Genomic DNA, 18,504 nt, shown 5'->3' on the forward strand with positions numbered 1-18,504 from the left:
CCCGCCCGGGCGGGGAGGCGCTGGCGGCACATGCGCAGCCGCCTTCGCCCGTCCAGTGCGGCAGCCGCGGGTGGAGAGCCGCAGCGGCATCGCCGAGCGGCGCGGGAGCGAGGCGCCGGTCGGGGGGCGCCGGGGCCGTGGGGCAGCGGCGAGGAGCCGGCTCTGCTCCCGGCCCTCAGAGGCCGCCGCCGGGGCGGTGCGGGGCCGTGCGGCGTTTCGGGGCCGGAGCCCGGCGTTTTGACATCCCGGCGCCGGGAAGGGCCGCGTCCCGGCCTGCGGCGGCTGCGGGGGCCCTGCCGGCGGCTCCCGCCCCGGGCCGGGGCACTGGCGGCCGCCTGGGGCCCGCAGCCCTGGCCGCAGGGTCTCCCCAGGGAACGCGGGGCCGGGGCCGCCGGGGGCATTTTTTCGGAGGCGGAGGGACGGCGGCGGGAGTGAATTGAGACAAAGAGCGAGGAGGAGGAGGAGGAGGAAGAAGAGGACACTCGGACGGCTACATTCCTGTGCAGAGAAAGGCGGGAGGCGGTGTTAGCCCTTTACGGACAGCTGGGTCCGGCGCTGCTCTCAGCTGCTGTCGGCGTATTTACAGCCGGCTCTCCCGGCCGTGGGAGGAGGAGGAGGACGGAGAAACAACCATGTAAGTTCCCAATTGCCGGGGGTCCTGTGAGAAGATGGGGGATGCCGTTGACGCCAAGGAGATGAGGAAGACTTTCATTGTTCCTGCCATCAAACCCTTTGACCATTATGATTTCTCCCGAGCGAAAATCGCCTGTAATCTGGCCTGGCTGGTGGCCAAAGCCTTTGGGACAGGTAGGTGGCGTCTCCTTCTTCCCTTTCTTTGATGCTGGTTCCTGCTTGGTTGCTTCTCTTCTGAGGACGTGCGAGCCATTCCCTAAGGAGCTGAGAAGGGGTGGGGGGAGATGTGTGGGAAATGCTTTTGGTCTTTTCCTTATCTTTAAGATCTCTTACCCCTTGTGGGGTTTGTTTGTTTTTCTTTTGTTTTTCCTTTATTGCACTTAGTCTTTGTCGAGTAGTCCCACTGTTTCCATCAGCAACTAAATTTTGTGTATTGTCGCTCATATTATTTTATTTGAGTGAATCGATCCCTGTAAATGATGTTTTATTTATTACTCGAGTCACACTTCTACGATGCGAAAAAAACCTAATAATGCACGTTTGTCTGTCATCTTCAAAATTTTCTTGATATTGCTTAGGAGCAGAATTGGGGGCTAGCAATGGGAATGGGTGCGTGCTCTTGGTTTTGACATGTGTGACAGTAGCCTGTAGCCATTTGAGTGGTTAAGCAATAAGAAGGGTTTCAGGAGAAGGAGCATTTAATGCCAGCTTTTGGTCTGCACTATACAGAAGGCTCTCCTTCTCTGTGAGTGTAAATGGAATCGATTTGTAATGCCTCCAAAAGGCATCAGTGCTCTGTCGTTGAAAACCTTGGACCTTGAGGAATACCAGACCTATTATTCTGTGCCTGAAATATTACTGGGCATTGAGAAATACCAGACTTGCAAAGGTCTTCTGGGGGAAGCATTATGAAAATGTACCAAGCTGGGGGATTTTTGTTTGGGTTTTAGTTGTTTGTTTTGGATTTTTGTTTGGTTTCTTTTTTTTTTTTTCCTTTCATTTTTTTTGAGGGGAGGGAGGGTTCTTTGCTTGTTGTTTGTGTGTTTTGGCTTTAGTATAGCTGTGGTATTGTAATAATTTGATTTTCTGTGGATTAATAAAATGGATTTTTTTGAAAGGTGAGGTAGATATCAACAATCATTACTTTTGCCTCTGTTTTTTGTAAAATAACAGGAAGAGGTTACTCCTTATGGAATGTTGCACCTTTTGCATTTAGGGGCAGGATGCTGTTATGTATTTAACCAGGGTTAGCCTGTATTTAGCATGTCTTTATGGGACATGCTTCTGGGAATTCATAGTATTTGATGTGATGCTTCCAAAAAGCCACTTCTGAAGTGCTTGAATCTACTGACATTTCAGTGAGTGCATCACTTTAAAAAGAAAGAAAATATCAAAGTATTGTTTCTATATAAAGATTTGTTGATAAAATCTACTTGCTTTTCTTTGTGAAATCTGAACAAGTAATATTTTGGTATATGGTTTTATTAGCTATGCAGGTGTAAGAGGTTAAAATAGTAGAGAAAATTCTTGGAAGTACTTAAGTCAACGTTTTCAGAGATCATTATAATTTTAGGCAGCTTGGTTCTATAGCATCTGCTCATGGGATTCTGAGTGTACAATGCTTGTGCAATTATATAACCCAGCCTTCTAACCTGAAAACTTTTTTCTACTGGAGTTGGACAGACTCTCATCCTATGGTTGAAATGTCTTGGTTTATACTGGTTGAGTTTCTATTGGATGTGTAAAGCCACTTGCAGGGCACTTTTCTGCTACTTTTTATAGAAAGTGTGATCCAAAACAAATTCCTTTACTCTTTATGACTGGGGTTGTTCTGAGATGCTCAAACGAAACACAATTAGAGGGAATAATTGCTCCATCTGCTCTCTAAACACTGCAGTAATGTAACAGTAGGAAGAGAGGTAAGCACACACATTTGTAGTGTTTCTGATCCCAGTTCTTCCACTAGGTTAATGTGACTAGGAACTTCAAAGATTACTTTGGTTGAAGTAAGGAAAGGCAGTATACAGGACTTAAATGTCTGCAGTACAAATGCTTCCTTTATACTTGGAGTGAAACAGAAGAACTGGCCTTCACCTTTTCCAAGAAGGAAGGAAGTTTGTGTTTGTTAAATTATTTTAGTTCTTGGGAATAGAACCACAGCCACAGTCATGTCTTCCAACTATTGCTATGTACATTTGTACAGAGGAAATACAAAGGATGATTAGTGTGTTTATGGGGGCCTCAATTTTTTTCTTTTTTATGCTTGAAATATTGAAGTTCCCTAAGCGTGCAGGAGAAGGTGAAGAGTTTTCCCCTACCACCTGTGAAACAAAGTAATGCAGTTCATTTTCTTTAAGGAAAAGCATAGGTTGTTACAATCGTGTATCCAGTAAAGAAATCAAAATCTCTTTATGCATCAATGGGGTACATCTTTCAGTGGATGGCTTTCACAGTCTTAAAACTCTATTTCAATACAGTCAGAGTTGTGGATACAGCTTTACTGCATGTTGTGAATTTGCTTTTGCAAAAAGACTTTGAAATAGGTACTGTTCATTGACATTAGTAATGACTTTTGGTGTTTCATTGATACCTGAGTCCAAAATCTGAGAGACAATTGTTTATTGCGATTGTGAGTTTGGCCTACAATGCAAGCAGGTCAAAAGAAGTTGTCCAATTAGTGAGGTGTCATAGGAGAGTAAGAATGTACTAACAGTCATGTTGAAGGCATCTCAGATGAAGAATTGTTTGTTTAAGAAATACTAATTGAAGAAGGAATTCGTATTTAAGTGTTGAGGGTGTGTAGGATTTTGTGCCTTAGTGTTTTGCTGCGAGACAATATATCAATGTTAGGACATGCCAGATTAAATGTTTTGTAATAACCAAATTGTTTAAATGACACAACTTGCAGTAACAGAAAGGGGGAAAATTAACAAGTGTGAAGTATGAAAGGGGGAAATGTTTGCCCTTAGAAATTAAATGTGCAAATACTTAATTTCAGCCTTGTCTCCCAATGCTGGCAGTTAACCATTTCAGTTAGAATTTCTTCCCAAAGAACTGGATGAACAGTACAGACACTATAGCCTTCAACTTAAAAGTATAATGGGACTTACTTCATAGGAATAAGTTGAAAAATGTCTTGATGTTGTGGTAGTCTGCGCACTCTTTATTTCTAAAGCAACAGAAGTAGGTTTCACTATTTTGGAATGTGAAGGTTTTGCCTTTTCAGTCTGCTATAGTAATAAAAAATGTGCCTGAAAATTTTGTTATCCATCCGTGCTCCTAAAGAAAGGCTGAGCTAAATATATATCATTCCTGACAGATGTTTGTTTAGCCTGTTTTTTGAAAATCTCTAATTATAGACTTTCTAGTATGTCTTCCAGTCAGTTTTTGCCTTATTTATTTTTAGATGTTTGAACAGAATCTTGATGTCTTTTGCTACATTGTTAAGCCATTACTTACTGTCTTCCTGGTGCTTTTGAGAATAGTGTGCACCTTAAGTTTTTGTAACACCTTTCGTATATAAAAGCAATGTCTGTTATATTGTTTAGAAAGAACAGACTTTTTTTCTTTTTTTGTAGGCCAAACTTTTTTGCTCTCTGTATTTATTAGGGGTTGGTTTGGGTGGTTTTCTGTTTGATTGGTTTTTCGTGTAATTTTTTCCTGTGGTTGGTTTACATGAGCTCTGTACTTAAATGTGGATCTATTTGTCCAGTGAAACCATTAACAGTACAAGGTAAATTTGAAAAATTACTTCATATTTCCAACCTATAATGCTCTGATTTATTCACTAAAATATGGTGTTTGCCATTTCTGCATCAGCCTAGAATTGTTGACTCATGCAGTCTGTGATTCACTGTAGCTCTGTATCTTTCTCTGCAGAGCTGCTGCCTACTCAGTTGTTCCCATCTTGTAATTGCACTGTTGTAGGTTCCTGCTTTGCAGCTCTACTTACATAACTGCATCCTATTTTCAAACCACTCCTTCCACTTGTCAAAATTATCTTGAATTATAATTTTGTCCTCCAAAGTGCTTTCAGTCCTTTTGTATCTTGGAATCACTTTTCTACAACCTTGTCTAGTGTGAAGAAAGATGTGAGTTGTTGAACCTGGAAGTACATGTTCTTCCCGTTTGGTTGGGGACATCTGAGTACTCTTGAGAAATGGTTTTTCAAACAGCTTTTCACCCAATTTTTAGTTACAAAAGTTAAGAGTATCTCTGTGTATGATTTTCAGAAAATTATGGGAACAGTTTTAAGTCAAGTTAAAGCTGTTGCTACTTTACTATCCATACAACATATTATTCTGCTACAGTAATACATTTAACTGGTTGACATGAGTTTTTTGTTGTTGTTGTTTTTTTTTCTTACAGGAATAAACTAAAAGCTAAATAAAAGCTGCATAAGTCTGAGCAATTGTCCTAAACATTATTGTGTTTTCTGAAGTCAACAAAATAGTCCATATACCTTTTAACATTAAATGTATTCTTTATAGGTGTTTGAGGCAATAGATTACAAATTGCATAATCTGTAACTAAATATTACCCCAGAAACTTAAAAATAGCTTTCTGCTGATGATTAATGTTTTCAGAATTCATATGTGGCTACTTACTGCTCTTTGCCCATGTTGCCAGTAGAACCATGAAGGGAGAAAATGAACATTGTGTATCTGACAGAAACAAGTTGTAGCTAAATATTCTCATCTGTTTTGTTGGGTGTTGCAGGCCAGAATACATTTTAATCTTTTTCTAGCAGACCTCATTTCTTCACTTGTATTCAGTCTGGCAGTAGCAAAACCTTGGAGAAGGGTTTGGATTGCAAAAACAAATAGTTGAGATTCTAGTGAGAAATTTCTTTTTTTTTAGATTCCATCATCTTTCTAAAATAGTTGCTGACAAATTGATAATTCAGTCAATCCTACTAAAATCAGTGGGTTAGACAAATCATCTACTGAGATGTTTTACTCGGAAGGTATTTGTATATCACTCCTTTCTGTAGAAAACATTTGTAATGTAGTTTGACTGTAGATCACTTTTTTTGAAGTAAATACATAAAATTATATGAGCTTCTGGATCTGTTAGGTTTGGCAGAGTCCTCTGAAGTTGTAGACTGTGCAGGTACAAATGTAAAGGAAGGTGATCAGTAGGGGACAGTTGCAGGATTGGCAGTAGACAATGCACCTCCTTGGGATATAGAACCTGTTCTTTCAATGACTCAATCCATGCCTTTTAGCCTGTTTGCCTTTACAATTCTAGGTGCTTGTCTGCAGAATGTAACAGACCTGACAAAGAGAGTGTAGCCAAACACTCACTGATTACAGGTGATGAGATGAAATCTCCCTATACCTGGTTTCTCTTTGTACTTTTTGACCACCATTGCAGTTACTGCTGCAGAAATAGTTTAAAATTTTCTCCTTCATCCTATGATTTAGGGTAATCTGTTGGGTTTCTTTAGTGACTCCATGTTTAGAAGTGGCTCTCATTCAAACTTGTATGCTGTTGATCACGAATGTGTCACTTTTTCAATAAGATGTTATGCAATTTCCATTCTACAGCTAGTACAACTGGATACAATTCCTCTCCTGAAATTAGTAACTTTTATTACTTGCTCTGCTAAACCCAGAGCTCTGAATGATCATTTTTGCTGAGAGTGAAAAACTCTCAAGACTTCATAAGAAAAGTAGAGTTCTTCCTCCACCCCCTTACTTTTTATTTTGTGCAGTTGGACAGTACATTACTACTGCATCAGATGGTAATAATAAACATTTCTGCTACAGAGGTGAGATGCAGTGTTTGAAATCTATTTGCCAGATGTAAGATTTGTATAGTTCTAGCTGTTTCCTACACATTTTCTTGTATGCAGTTAAAAGCAGTCTTACACTAAGAGAACCTGTAAGCCAGACACCAAAGAAGATGTGTCCATTCACATATATCTACTTGTGGCTGGCAAAAAGTTTTCTTTGGCTTAATAAAGCCTAATAAGTTAAAAAAATGTTTATCTCTAATTTTCTGAAGCTTTTTCCATGCTACATAGGATACTTAAATCATAACTTGTCTATAATAGTCATCAAGGTGCTAGCTGGGTGAGATAGGATTATAATTATACTATTATCTTTTCATTTCTCATAACTTGCCTCTCTCAAAAAATAAGTTCTGAAGGCATTTATGTTAATGAAAATTGATCCCCTTATTGGCAGTGTTAATTCTAAGTCATTCCTTTGTTTATTAAAACCTGAATCAATACACAGGTTTTAGTAAATTAGATGCTAATCTTCCCATTTTAATAAGAAATGCCAGTACCAGACACATTCTGTAGGTTTTGTGAGGAGCTACTGAAGGCAGAATATTGGATGGAATACATACTTAGTGTGACAATTAATAGAGCATTTCTTACATGACTTTCAGTGCTCAAAGAACAACTGAAGTCTGGTTAGGCTATGAAAGTAGAACCGTTGCATGTTTTTTCCTTAAATATTTTGGAGTTTGTTTGTTTGGTGTGTTTGTTTTTGGATTGTGGGGTTTTTTAGTGTTTGTTTGGCTTTTTGTTTGGTTTGGGTTTTTTGTTTGTTTGCTTCCTTTTTTTGAATGAGGAATCCTTTTTAGGTGCTGAACAGCTGTTGAAGCAGTAGATAATGATCTATTTTTGTGGCATCTAGAGGCAGGAGGGTAGGATCTGTTTGTTCATAGTATTTCTGTGATGGTAAATTCAAGAATCTCTTGAGTTCATCTTATCGAGATGGACAAAGTTAAGAATGGTTATCCTGGAGCTGAGTGTGCCATAAATTGAGTGTTGGCCTTTCAGATACTTGTCTCTTGACAGAAGTACACCTACAGCCTGCTAGCCAACAGCAATGGAAGTGGCAGACTGATTCAACAAACCAAAAAGTAAAAATTATTTTGTAATCTCTACTCTCTCATTTTGTTTTTCACTTCCTGACTGAAGTCTTATTTCTTGATGGTATCTCCAAAATAAAATAGTAAATTGAAATGTCTTCCTCTTCTATTGAGTCCACTTATAAAATTCATCAGAAGTTAAATAGTATAATTTTGTCTTCTCTGACCCATTTTCAATTCTTGGATTCTTCTGTGCTATCTCTGCTGTCTTGTGCCCAGATTGTAAATGTGGCACCAGAATTCTTGTTGGCAGTGGGAGTCTGAATGAGGTAACTTGACACGATTACTTCATGGCAAAAGCATACCTTTGCTGACCTGCAGAAAACTGTCGAGTCCATTAAGATTTGGCATGCATTCATCTACTGGTTGTAGAAAGGAAGTGGTTAAAGGTACTAGAATTTTCATTAAATAATTCTGTATTATACCTCAATCTTCTACAAATATTTTTTTCTTCTTAATGTCTTTGTGCATTGACGTCAGTAACCTGTAATGAGCAAGTTTTTTGACTGAGGCTTAATGTGGCCTTATGGCTCCCAAAAATGACGGCATCATTTAATTGGAAAGCCCATGGCAAAATATTTTAACTTGTTTATATTGTCCTCAGGAATTAAAAACAAAACAAAACAAAGAAACAAACAACATGGAGACCTTGTTGACAAAGATTTCTAAGCTTTTGGACATTCTTAAGGCAAACATTCATAAACCTGAAATTGTTCACTGATATAAACTTGAAAAACTTAATAATTGTGTAAGGGATTGTATTCATCTGTGTGGAAGCATGGAAACTTTACCAAAAAAAAGCAATTTGTTTTTAAAGAAAACATAAACTTTTCACATTTGTACTGTCTTCCAAGGAGTAATTCATACCTATTTAAGTGGAGAGGTTTTTTCATAAAGCAACTTTTAAAGATAAATTCTGTAGTGCTATGCGTGAATTAATTTTAAACCATTCCTTTCCTTTAAAATGGTCTATTTAAATGGAAAATTACGTTGCATTTCTATCTCACAGTGGGGAGTGTTCTGGTTTTGTCTGCAAAAGAGTGAGTTGTGTTCCTGATAGCTGGTGCAGTGCTGTGTTTGGATTCAGTGTGAGTGCACTGTTGATAACACACTGGTGTTTAGTTGTTTCTCAGTGGTGCTTTCTATAAGCCAAGGACATCTCTGTGCCTCGTGCCACCAGGACATGCAGGAGCAGCAGTGAGGGAGCGTGGCCAGGACAGCTGAGCTGAGCTGGCCACAGGGCCACTGCAACCCATGGCTGCTGTGTTCAGGAGTAACTGAGGGAGTTGGCCAGGAAGGGCTGATCACTGCTTGGGAATGGGTTCTCTCTCTCTTTCCCTTTCATTGTTATTATTGTTAGAATATTTTACTTTATTTCAAATATGAAGCTGTTTTTATCTCAGCCTGTGAGATCTACCTTTTTCTAGCTCTTCTTCCCGTCCTCTCATCCCAGCAGGGAGAGTGGGGTAAAGAGCAAGAAGCTGGGCAATTTAGTTGGGGCTGGGGTTAAACCAAAACAGGGAGCCATAATAATTCTGTGTTGGCTTTAAAGCTTTGAATAAGCTCTTAATTTTATTTTATTTTTTTACCTAAAAAGAGCGTCTGCAGGACTTTTGATTCCTTGATCATTTATGAAAAATTACCTCAGGATATCTTGTTTTTTTGAGTTAGCCTGATGGTTAAATTTGAGTTGCAATTTTGGGCTAATGGGCTTATTTCTGTTTTCTTTTCTCTGTGTCTTGAACTTGCCCATTAGCTTCATTTATTCTCTTCATAGTACAATATTTACACATTTCAAAATGTCATAAGGATTTCCAGAGCTGTGGTCCTGCTCACAATTCTAGGAAAAAATAGGGTGGTCATCTAGTTCAGCCTCCTTCTCCAGGAAGGGTCAGCCTCAGAGTTAGAAGAGGTTTCTCAGTGCCTCGTCAATAGTTTTGGAAGTCCCTGTGGACTGGCAATTTCACAGCTGGATCCCCAGGCAACCTGTGCCTATGCTCTGGTGGTCTCTCTTGAAAAACTTTTTCATTGCATCAGCCTGAGACCACTGCCTTTTATCTAAGTCCATGTTTCTAAAACCTGTTGGTGCTGGAAGAGTGCAGATGGATCCTCCCTTCACCCTCTCTCCAGCACTGCCCCCAGTATGGGGGTCTCCTCTGCATTTCATGTGCTCATCTGGCTGCGCTTCTTGTCCCCAGCACTCCCCCTGACACAATAACCAAGGATTTCAAGGTCACATGTACTTTATGGCAATATGTGCTACAAGGTATTTCTTTTAAAACGGGTCATTTATCTCAGAGTTAAGTCTTGAAAGATTCTTCTTTGTCAGCTGGGCAAAGGAAGGACTGGTAAAATGAACTCATAGGGGATCAGTGTTAAGGTTCTTCTCTGCCTAGCAGAGCCTGTTTAACAATCTCTAGTTCTGACAGAATTGTTAATAAAGGCTATTGACCCTGCTGGTTGTTCTGGTAATCTGCTGAGAACTGGATGGAGCCTTGAAATTCCCTGCCACTGGACTCCAGAGGCAGCACATGCCAATTCTGGAAGGACTTATACTCTGAGATGGCTTTCTCTGTCTGTTACCTATCTGCTGTGGGGCTTTTTGTTGTCTTTTTGAACTCTAATGTGAGAACACAACTTGAACCTTCTATCAAGAGCTATTCTGATATCAAACAGTTTAATACATGTTATGAAGTGGGAGAAAGTGCTGTGTTTCTGCCTGTGCAGAGGAAACTCTGACAGGAATTTTTGTAGAGCATTCTGATCTTGTTGCACCAGAGATTCCTTGTTTTTATGCTTTCACATTTTTTATACGTTCAGAATATGCCTATAGCCACAGCTTCTCTTCCTAGCCCTTTGTTTCCATATTCTATTTTTCTGGCTTTATTTTTATGAAGATCAGTAAGTTTCTTTTCCAGGTTTATTTTTGTGTACACCAATGAAGTAAAAGAAATGGCATACATGTCATTTTGTCTTTTTCTGTATTTTTAGAAGCGGAACTAAGCTTTATAAATAATTCTATTTGCCTTTGCTAGTCATCATGTTGATTTTTTGTTGTTGTTGTTTTTAACTGTATTGAGTTTTTAATTACTAAGTCGCAGCAGCGGATGCCATTCTTTCATGATAAATGCATTTATTGCATCTTATCACTTTAGGGTGTGCTTCAGTGATACAGAAGATGAGAATTAACAGGTGTTGGGTTTGTTATTTACTGGCTTGAGATTTCACTTCTGGGTCAAATTTTCGGACTTGAAATCTGTCATTGTCTTCAGTGGATCTGAACCACAGAGTGTGTGACTTTGTGTAGCTAGGTACTCCTGCCTTAAGGAGGTTGTTTTTTTCATGTAGGAATGAGGTTCTTGAAAGTCTTTTATGAAATTACAAATGGTTTTCTGTTCTTCCCTGCTTCCCCCCCATCCCCATTGAAAATCTCATCTGCTTCAAAACAGGGATGTGTGGATTTTGGTTTGGGTTTTATTTGGTTGGTTGGGTTGGGTTTTTGTTGTGGGCTTTTTTCTGTTTCTCCAAAAGCAAGATCTGCTGCGTGTGCATTGTGCGTTGTGAGATATTTGCAAAAAAAAAAGTTTTCTAATCCTCTCTAGCTTGAAGAAATAGCATAAAGATGCTTTAAGAGTTGGCATTTGGTATTGTAGAGGATAAAATCCTGATGAGAATTGAGCTCCTGGTACTGGAGCTAGATCATTAGGGACTTCAAAAATAACAAGTTTAGTATTTAAATAGACCGTGTGTGGACAAATAGGGAAATGAAAGATGGTCAGGTAGAATTGATATAGATGTAAACAATACCTGGGGAAGCAGGTATCTAGCAGTGCTGAGATCCTCAATTAGAAGTGCTTTTTGTTGGACTGGATGAGTCTGGATCTTATAGTCAGTAGGTGAAGTTGGAAAGTGGAAGGGAAGATGGAAATGTCTCCTGACACTGGTAGATATTTTTGTTAGCAATTTTATTGTCATCTTGTAAAAAAGTAGGGCTGTTAGGCATTAGATTAGTGTTTTAAAGGGCAGAGTGTTTGTGCTGATGGTATATGTTGATCTGTATTCTAAAGCAGAACTGTGAGTTTTCTTGCCAAATTTAGGCTCATGGTTTAAGCAAATTACAAACTATGCTTCTCTTTCCCTTGATACTCTAAATTGACAAAAGAAGCAGCAATATCTTACCCTTTCCTACTATCCTTCTGGCATTTAAAGCATGTGTTAATATTTCTTTCAGTTTTTGCACTCTCTAAAACATATCTTCCTCTCTAAAACATATCTTCCCTCACAGCTAGAAGGCAGCTGGCACCTTCCAAAGCCCATGATGGAAGCACACGAACTGCAATAGAATATGCATGAGGAGAAAGATAATCTGTCATTATCTTGTGATGGCATGTTCTGTTTTTTCTCTCTCTTCTCCTGCTCCACCCTTACTGGGCTGTTTACTCCAGACTGATTCAAACCTTGATTGTTTGGCCATTTTTCCAGCTGAAGGCAAAGGGAATAGCAACTTAGAGTTGCATCACTGCTTTCCTACACACTTATTTTTTCTTCTAGCAATTAAATAGGCTTTTTGCATTTGGACTCAGGAAAAGAATCACATGCTCTTTATCCCCTAAATGTTGTTGGCTTAACTAATTTTACAACAATAGACAATGAAATTCTTCCAGGAGGAAAATGAAGCATCTTGTAGCGTGTATGCCTGAAAATCTGAAAGTTATTTTCCACTTGACTCATGATTTAGTTTAATTTGATCTAGTACCATTTTTAATTAATTTATAATTATTACTTTTGTGGTAGACAATTATAAATATAATCTGCTGTATTTTGTTATGTACATTATTTGAAAAATTGTTGGATTGTCTTGGAATGCTAATTTTGGAGTTAAGATCTCAGCATAGATTTGAAAAAATCTTGCATAGCTTTCTCTGGGTGCTAAGCCAGCTCACTGAAAAAGGAGGAAAACCACAATTTCAAGGGAAGTCAGTAACACAACAAGGCCAATAAGAACTCAGTATTTTGTCAGAAACAAAGTGATAGTATTTTTTCTTCTTTCTCCATTCTTCTAATTTCTGTTAAAAGCCCATATATTTATGCTTAACTGCTGTATTGTCATCATTCTGTGATGCATGACCTTTAAAATAAACAGTATAGTAATCAAAATTCTCCTGCATATATGGAAACTAGAAGGCTGCTTTTTGTCTTGAGTTTTTCTGAGCTGAAACATAATGTTTCATTACCATTTTGTTATTGTAATAGAGTCCAGGGTTTTTTCTAAATGGATGTTGTTCTGTCTTTCTATGTCTGACCTATATAATATTATGCCAAAGGAAATGAGAATGTTTGGGCATGTATTTGGAGAAGCCAAGACATTTTAATGTAATGGTGCTGTAAACCACGATTGGTCTTCTGTTGTGGCCTTTGTAGTGTGAGACACTTTGAATTTCTTTCAAGTTTCTATTTATAGTTCAAATATTATGTTTGTCTGAATTTTTTCCCAGTATTTTATAACATAATTGCTGGTATAGACTTTGGCCTCCCTTTGGTTAAGCTTTCTTTGACATAATTTTGAGTTCACGTATAGTTTTTAAGAATCCCCTAGTACTCTAACTGTCCTTTCTCATACTGACTTGTGCTCTCTTTGTGTTTGTAGAAAATGTTCCAGAAGAACTCCGAGAACCATTTTACACAGACCAGTATGACCAGGAACACATTAAACCACCTGTTGTTAACTTGCTGCTGTCTGCTGAGCTCTACTGTCGTGCTGGGAGCCTTATTCTCAAGAGTGATGCTGCAAAACCACTTCTAGGTCATGATGCTGTTATACAAGCCCTGGCACAAAAAGGCCTTTATGTCACTGACCAAGAAAAGTTGGTGACTGAACGAGATCTTCACAAAAAACCAATTCAGATGGTGAGTGTTCAAATCTTGTGTGTTACATCTCTTTTCTCTTCATCTGTGTACTCCCAATACCTACAGATCTGTCTTCTAAAATGCATCCGTATGTTGAAGTATTTTTCTCAGGAGTTCAGTGGGATTCATTACTGGGAAGTTTATAATTGTTTTGGTTTGAGGGGTTTTTGTCATATCATCAGCTGTCAGTGCAAGTGTATTTCTTCTGTATTAATTCTAGAAGACACCTATATTCCTACTTAGTTAAAATGTTACATTTTTCAATATAGCAGTGACAATATGATCACTTTGATTTCAGTTTTACAGCACTGACTCTAAGTGAATATTTCTGTGTTGGAAAAGTTTGAAAACATAATTCTTGGGTAGAAATCTTTGGTTAAAAGCTTGAAAAAATATTTGAATTCAACCTAATAACATTGAATAGTCACCTGTTGCACATTAAGTCATGTAAAACACACAACAATGGTATTTTTTCATGGAGACATTTAATAATATGTCTTTGCTTTATACAACTGCTAATTAAAGCATTAGTTCAACTGATGACTGATTCTATTAGTAAGCTCCAAAGTAATGGGTTTTCTTCTTTGTTTGGAGTTGAGTTATAAAAAATTAACTGTAAAAAGGATGTCTACATATGTTTGTTTAGCAAATAGCAGCATGGTATAATAAGATGCTAATATATTTAAAGTGAAATATTTATATTTGTATTTAATATGGAGAATAATATAGAAAGTAAATTAAGTAAATAAAGTATTTGTGGTCAGTGACCTGTAGCTGCCTCTAGAATGAAGGTGTGTGGAAATGAATATAGCTATGGTGATCTTACAGGTGTTTTCCAATCTAAATTATTCTATGTTTCTAAGTGATGCAAAATTTTCAGGATACTTGCAATACTTGTGGGTGGTTAGGAGTGTTCCTAATGTTCACATTAGGAAATCAGAGCATTTAAGAAACAAACTTTCTGACTGATTATGTTATTGCAGAACTTAATTCTGTCCTTGCTTCTGAAGGAAAATAAGGTTACTGACTGGCATTTATGGGCCTCTGGTTTCCCCTTTTGATTGTTTTAATTTGATCCCTGTCTAGAGTAGTTGTAAGAGTCATGTCTTCCCAGAGTTCTCAGATGAAAAAAAAAAAAAAGGTGTAATTATTACCTAGTTTGGTTTGCTGATGTTTGGTTTAGTAATTCATGTTGCTTAAAATGCATTTCAATAGTCCTTTTCTATTTCTCCCATGCTTGTGGGGCTGTGTGTTTTCCCAGTGTTGTTTAGGTATAGTCAGCAGGAAGTTATTGACACATGAATATCCTGAGAGCTGATGTCCCCAGGCTCCTGCTGTGCCCAGGGCACTGGTCCCCACTCCAGTCCTAGTAACAGATGGGTGCACTGTTGCTGTTGTCAGTTCACAGGCAGCTGGACTATGATGAGGACAGGGAACACAACTGGCTTGGGCAGAAACACAGCCTTGTCCAAAACAACTGTTACCAAAAAATGGCTGTGAAGCTGTAGTTTCCATACTAACATCCTGAGCCCATGAGTTTTACTCTGTCAAACCATGCTCTCATTCCTATGCAAGCTCCTAGCAGCAGCATTAAATTTTAATTGGAAAGCCTCAACCCTTTTCCTTATGATGCTATTAGTAAAGTTGGCAGAGAACTTCAGATCTGGCTGTTGCAGTATTGACAGTCTTTTTCCTTGATGCCTTTCCTATTATTCCATATGTCACAATTTCTACAAGTCTTACAAATTTAAATGTATATCCTGTTTTAGAGTATGGAATAATTCTTCTTTTTCAGTTATGTAGAACATAAAGTTTTCATTTGTAATTAACACATGTTCCTCTAGCAGACCAGATTGTGTTAAACCCATGTAAAATGCAATTTTGAGTAATTTAATAGAACATAGTATGGCTGTCATTCCCTTTGCTATCCTATCTTCCCCAGGAATAGGGGAAAGGTGTTGGTGTTTGTTAGTGGCTATTTCTTGTTACTTGCTCGGGTGTACTGTATTTTCTCTAGCTGAAAAGGGGCAAGATATAATATGGAATGGAACTATGGAAAGAGATTTGAGTATGGAATGTTTTAATTTTACACGTGTATTATAACGTGTGTAGCTGTGGCCAACAGACTTGGAATTCCTTGGACTGGATGTTTGCACAGTGACGTCTGTGGGGATGAATTGTTGACTTAGTTCACGTGTGACTGTACAGTGGAGCAGGCATTTTGGTCTTCTTTCTCTTAGGTGGAATTTTTCTCAGAAGCACCTCACATATTTAAGTCTGAAAAATCTAGCAAATGGATGTGCTGCTTTGTGCTGGGGTCAGGATAGATGGCACTTTGTCAGTTGTGACTGACTTGGTTGTATTAGTATCTGATGTGAGAGGCTGCAAATGTGTGTTTGTGTGTTTCTCTGTGTGTGTACATGCATGGGTGTATGTATGAGTGTATACAACTCAGTTTGCCCCGGTGGAATGGGGTAGGAAAGAGGCACTTGGGAAATTAACCCATGGCAGCAAAGGCTTCTGTTAAAGCCTCCCCTATGTGGTCTGATTAATTCTTTTACTCTTTCTCGTGTTTGGTTTGTTCACATCTCCTATTTAATTTCTGGTAAAACCAAAACCTAGGTTATTCAGTGGTATCTCAATTTCTGTTCTCCATGTATTGCAAGATATTAAAACTTAATTATGTGCTTATTTTTGTTAATTCTGTGTTTGGTAGGATCATCCTGTTTTTAATTTTGGTAGGGGAGCAAAAGAACCAAATAGCATGTTATTTCTCTTCTGGTTGAAATTTATATGGTCTTGGCTCTGCTCTGCTACACTTAAAACAGCGCAGAAATAGTCTAGAGCTTGGAATTGAAAGTGTTTAACCAAGAACCAGAGTCTTTGTCTCCTAGAAATTATACTTCTGTACGAAAAGAATTATCTAATGTTTAAAGAGTTTATGGAAGCTAATTTGTAAAAAAAAATGCAAAGATATTTATGTCAGTTGCCAAGTTCCAATTGCATACAAAAAAAAAAAAAAAAATCTGTCTTCATCAGGTACCCCCGTATGGAAATGTGAGATTTTGACCTGCTATAGAAATCAGAAATAGCGTGAGAATCCAGCATGGTTCTGATAATGATGCAATAGTTTTCTAATGCTTTCAGCTATAATATATATAGATCACTGTTCAAGTCAAGCTTAGCTTTGTTTTTATACGCTGATTTATTTTTTTAAGTTTGGTATTTCCTTCATTACCCAAACAGACTGAAATCTTCAAATGTCACATACACTAGAAGTCAGTTTGGTTTTTTTCATATTTTTTCTCATATAAGCATTGGATCTCTTTGTTTTAAAAACATATATATCTGTTCTTACAGGGTAGGTCAGAGGAGACTATTATACAAATTTCTCCATTATGACAAGAATTTTATATTAACTGAATAATTTATTTTCCATGCCAAATCATTTTACAAGAATTTTGATATTTAATCAGGCTGGTAACTTGGTATTCATATGGTCTCTTTCAATTTGCTTCAAGTGCAGGGAAGAATAAACAGATTCAGAGGGGCATTAAGAAATGCTTTCCTTCCCTCATTCCCTGCATTGCACTTCTGCCATGTGGGGAAAGGAATAAAAAATCAGCATCTCAGGTCACTTTGCAGGGACACTGAAGTTCCATAACTACACCAGCAGTGAACTTCTGTCCCTAATGTGACAGGGCCAAAACTATCTGAATTTCTAGCTTGAGGAGTAATAATGTCAAATCTTGAATACTTGTTTAAAACCAGTGTTTTTGGGGGGTATAGAGATACAGTAATATTACAGACTTCTACCAAATTTGCACCAGAAGAATCTATTTGCCTAAGCTTAATATTGTATGTTGATAAACCATTCTCAGCTGACTACAAAAAATAGTTATTAACTTTTTAAGGCATTTTAAGATATTTAGTTCTTAAATAAAATTTAGTGACTAGAAAAAGTTTAGTGAATACCCTGTGTGTAAATACTATATCCAAGAAAATATGCCATACAAATATTTTTTTATATTTTCAGTGTGGGAAAGTATAAAAGCCATGCTATGCTTAATATAATTGAAAAGCATAACTTGTTAAAAGTTGAACTCTCAATTCAGAAGAGTAGTGTTGCAAGAAAGTCAACCAGCTGAGCAGCTTCTTTAACCTTGCACCCATTACTATCATTAATCAGGTAACACCTAAATGCTTCATAAAATTCTACAATTTTCAGCCAAGATGGAAAGGGAATGAGAGGCTCCTGCAAAACCCCAGCAATAAGTCCACAATAGCTGGTAGGAATAAAAATTGCTGATTTGCTAATTCTGACACATTATTTGCATGTATGGGGTTTAAATATAAGAAATAGTGTACTGTCATGCAAGTTGTATATCCATTTAGCTGCAAATTGCCTTCTTCCTTGAAGATGTCTGCTGTGAGGAAGTCTGGCAGTAATTTCTCTGTAGCAGTTTGTGACTCTGGACTATAGCTGAGGTATAATTAGGTGTGCCTGTATTAGCTGGTTAGTAGTCATCAGGAGTACATATTTGAGGCAAACACCTGCATTTCTTCCAGTTACTCCTTTCGTGCTTTGCAGTGTGGGGGTGTCTCATGGAGCACAAATGCAGGTTTTTTGAGCATGTAACCTGGGAGTTGGGCTCTAGATCACACCTATGGAAGCTCACTTGCCAAGGGGTACTCATTTCCCAGAACTGGAACAGAGCTGACTGAAGTGAATCCCCTGAGCAGGGAGCAGAGGTGAGTCCAGGGACCTTTGCACAAGTTTTGTTTTTCAGTTGTGCAGAACTGATTGTGGAATTAATCACAGCCAGCGAAACTCCTGTGGAAAGCAGGAGGACTTGGGGGATTGGTGGTTCTGGGTGTGTATGTACCCACAGCCAGAACCTGGCTCTCCTTCTGCGTGAGATAACAGACAATAAGTGGTTAACTCATCCTGCAATCCAGACTTTTGGTCTCCCTGGCAGACTGCATTCATTGGAAATGACAGTGTCTTTCATCAGAGGTGTGTTTCTCCTTGAGGAAGGGCTGCAGCAGCTCACCCAGGTACTTGCAGCTACATGC

General features: G+C 38.3%; 1 protein-coding gene across 4 annotated transcripts in view; it reads left to right on the forward strand.

Moving 5' to 3' along the window:
* Nucleotides 1-212: 212 nt before the first annotated feature.
* CAMSAP2 (calmodulin regulated spectrin associated protein family member 2) overlaps nucleotides 213-18,504 on the forward strand; it is an 80,725-nt gene continuing 62,433 nt past the window's right edge. For 3 of the 4 annotated variants that reach the window (XM_056497170.1, XM_056497171.1, XM_056497172.1), the window contains exons 1-2: nucleotides 449-807; nucleotides 13,169-13,428. In XM_056497170.1, the coding sequence (XP_056353145.1) occupies nucleotides 669-807; nucleotides 13,169-13,428 (399 nt within the window). In that variant the 5' untranslated portion in view covers nucleotides 449-668. Of the gene's footprint in view, nucleotides 808-13,168; nucleotides 13,429-18,504 lie in introns of all 4 variants that reach the window. The other variant, XM_056497173.1, reaches the window with a different exon arrangement.

The sequence above is a fragment of the Oenanthe melanoleuca genome, chromosome 8 (assembly GCF_029582105.1).
Source record: "Oenanthe melanoleuca isolate GR-GAL-2019-014 chromosome 8, OMel1.0, whole genome shotgun sequence".
Lineage (NCBI taxonomy): Eukaryota > Metazoa > Chordata > Aves > Passeriformes > Muscicapidae > Oenanthe > Oenanthe melanoleuca.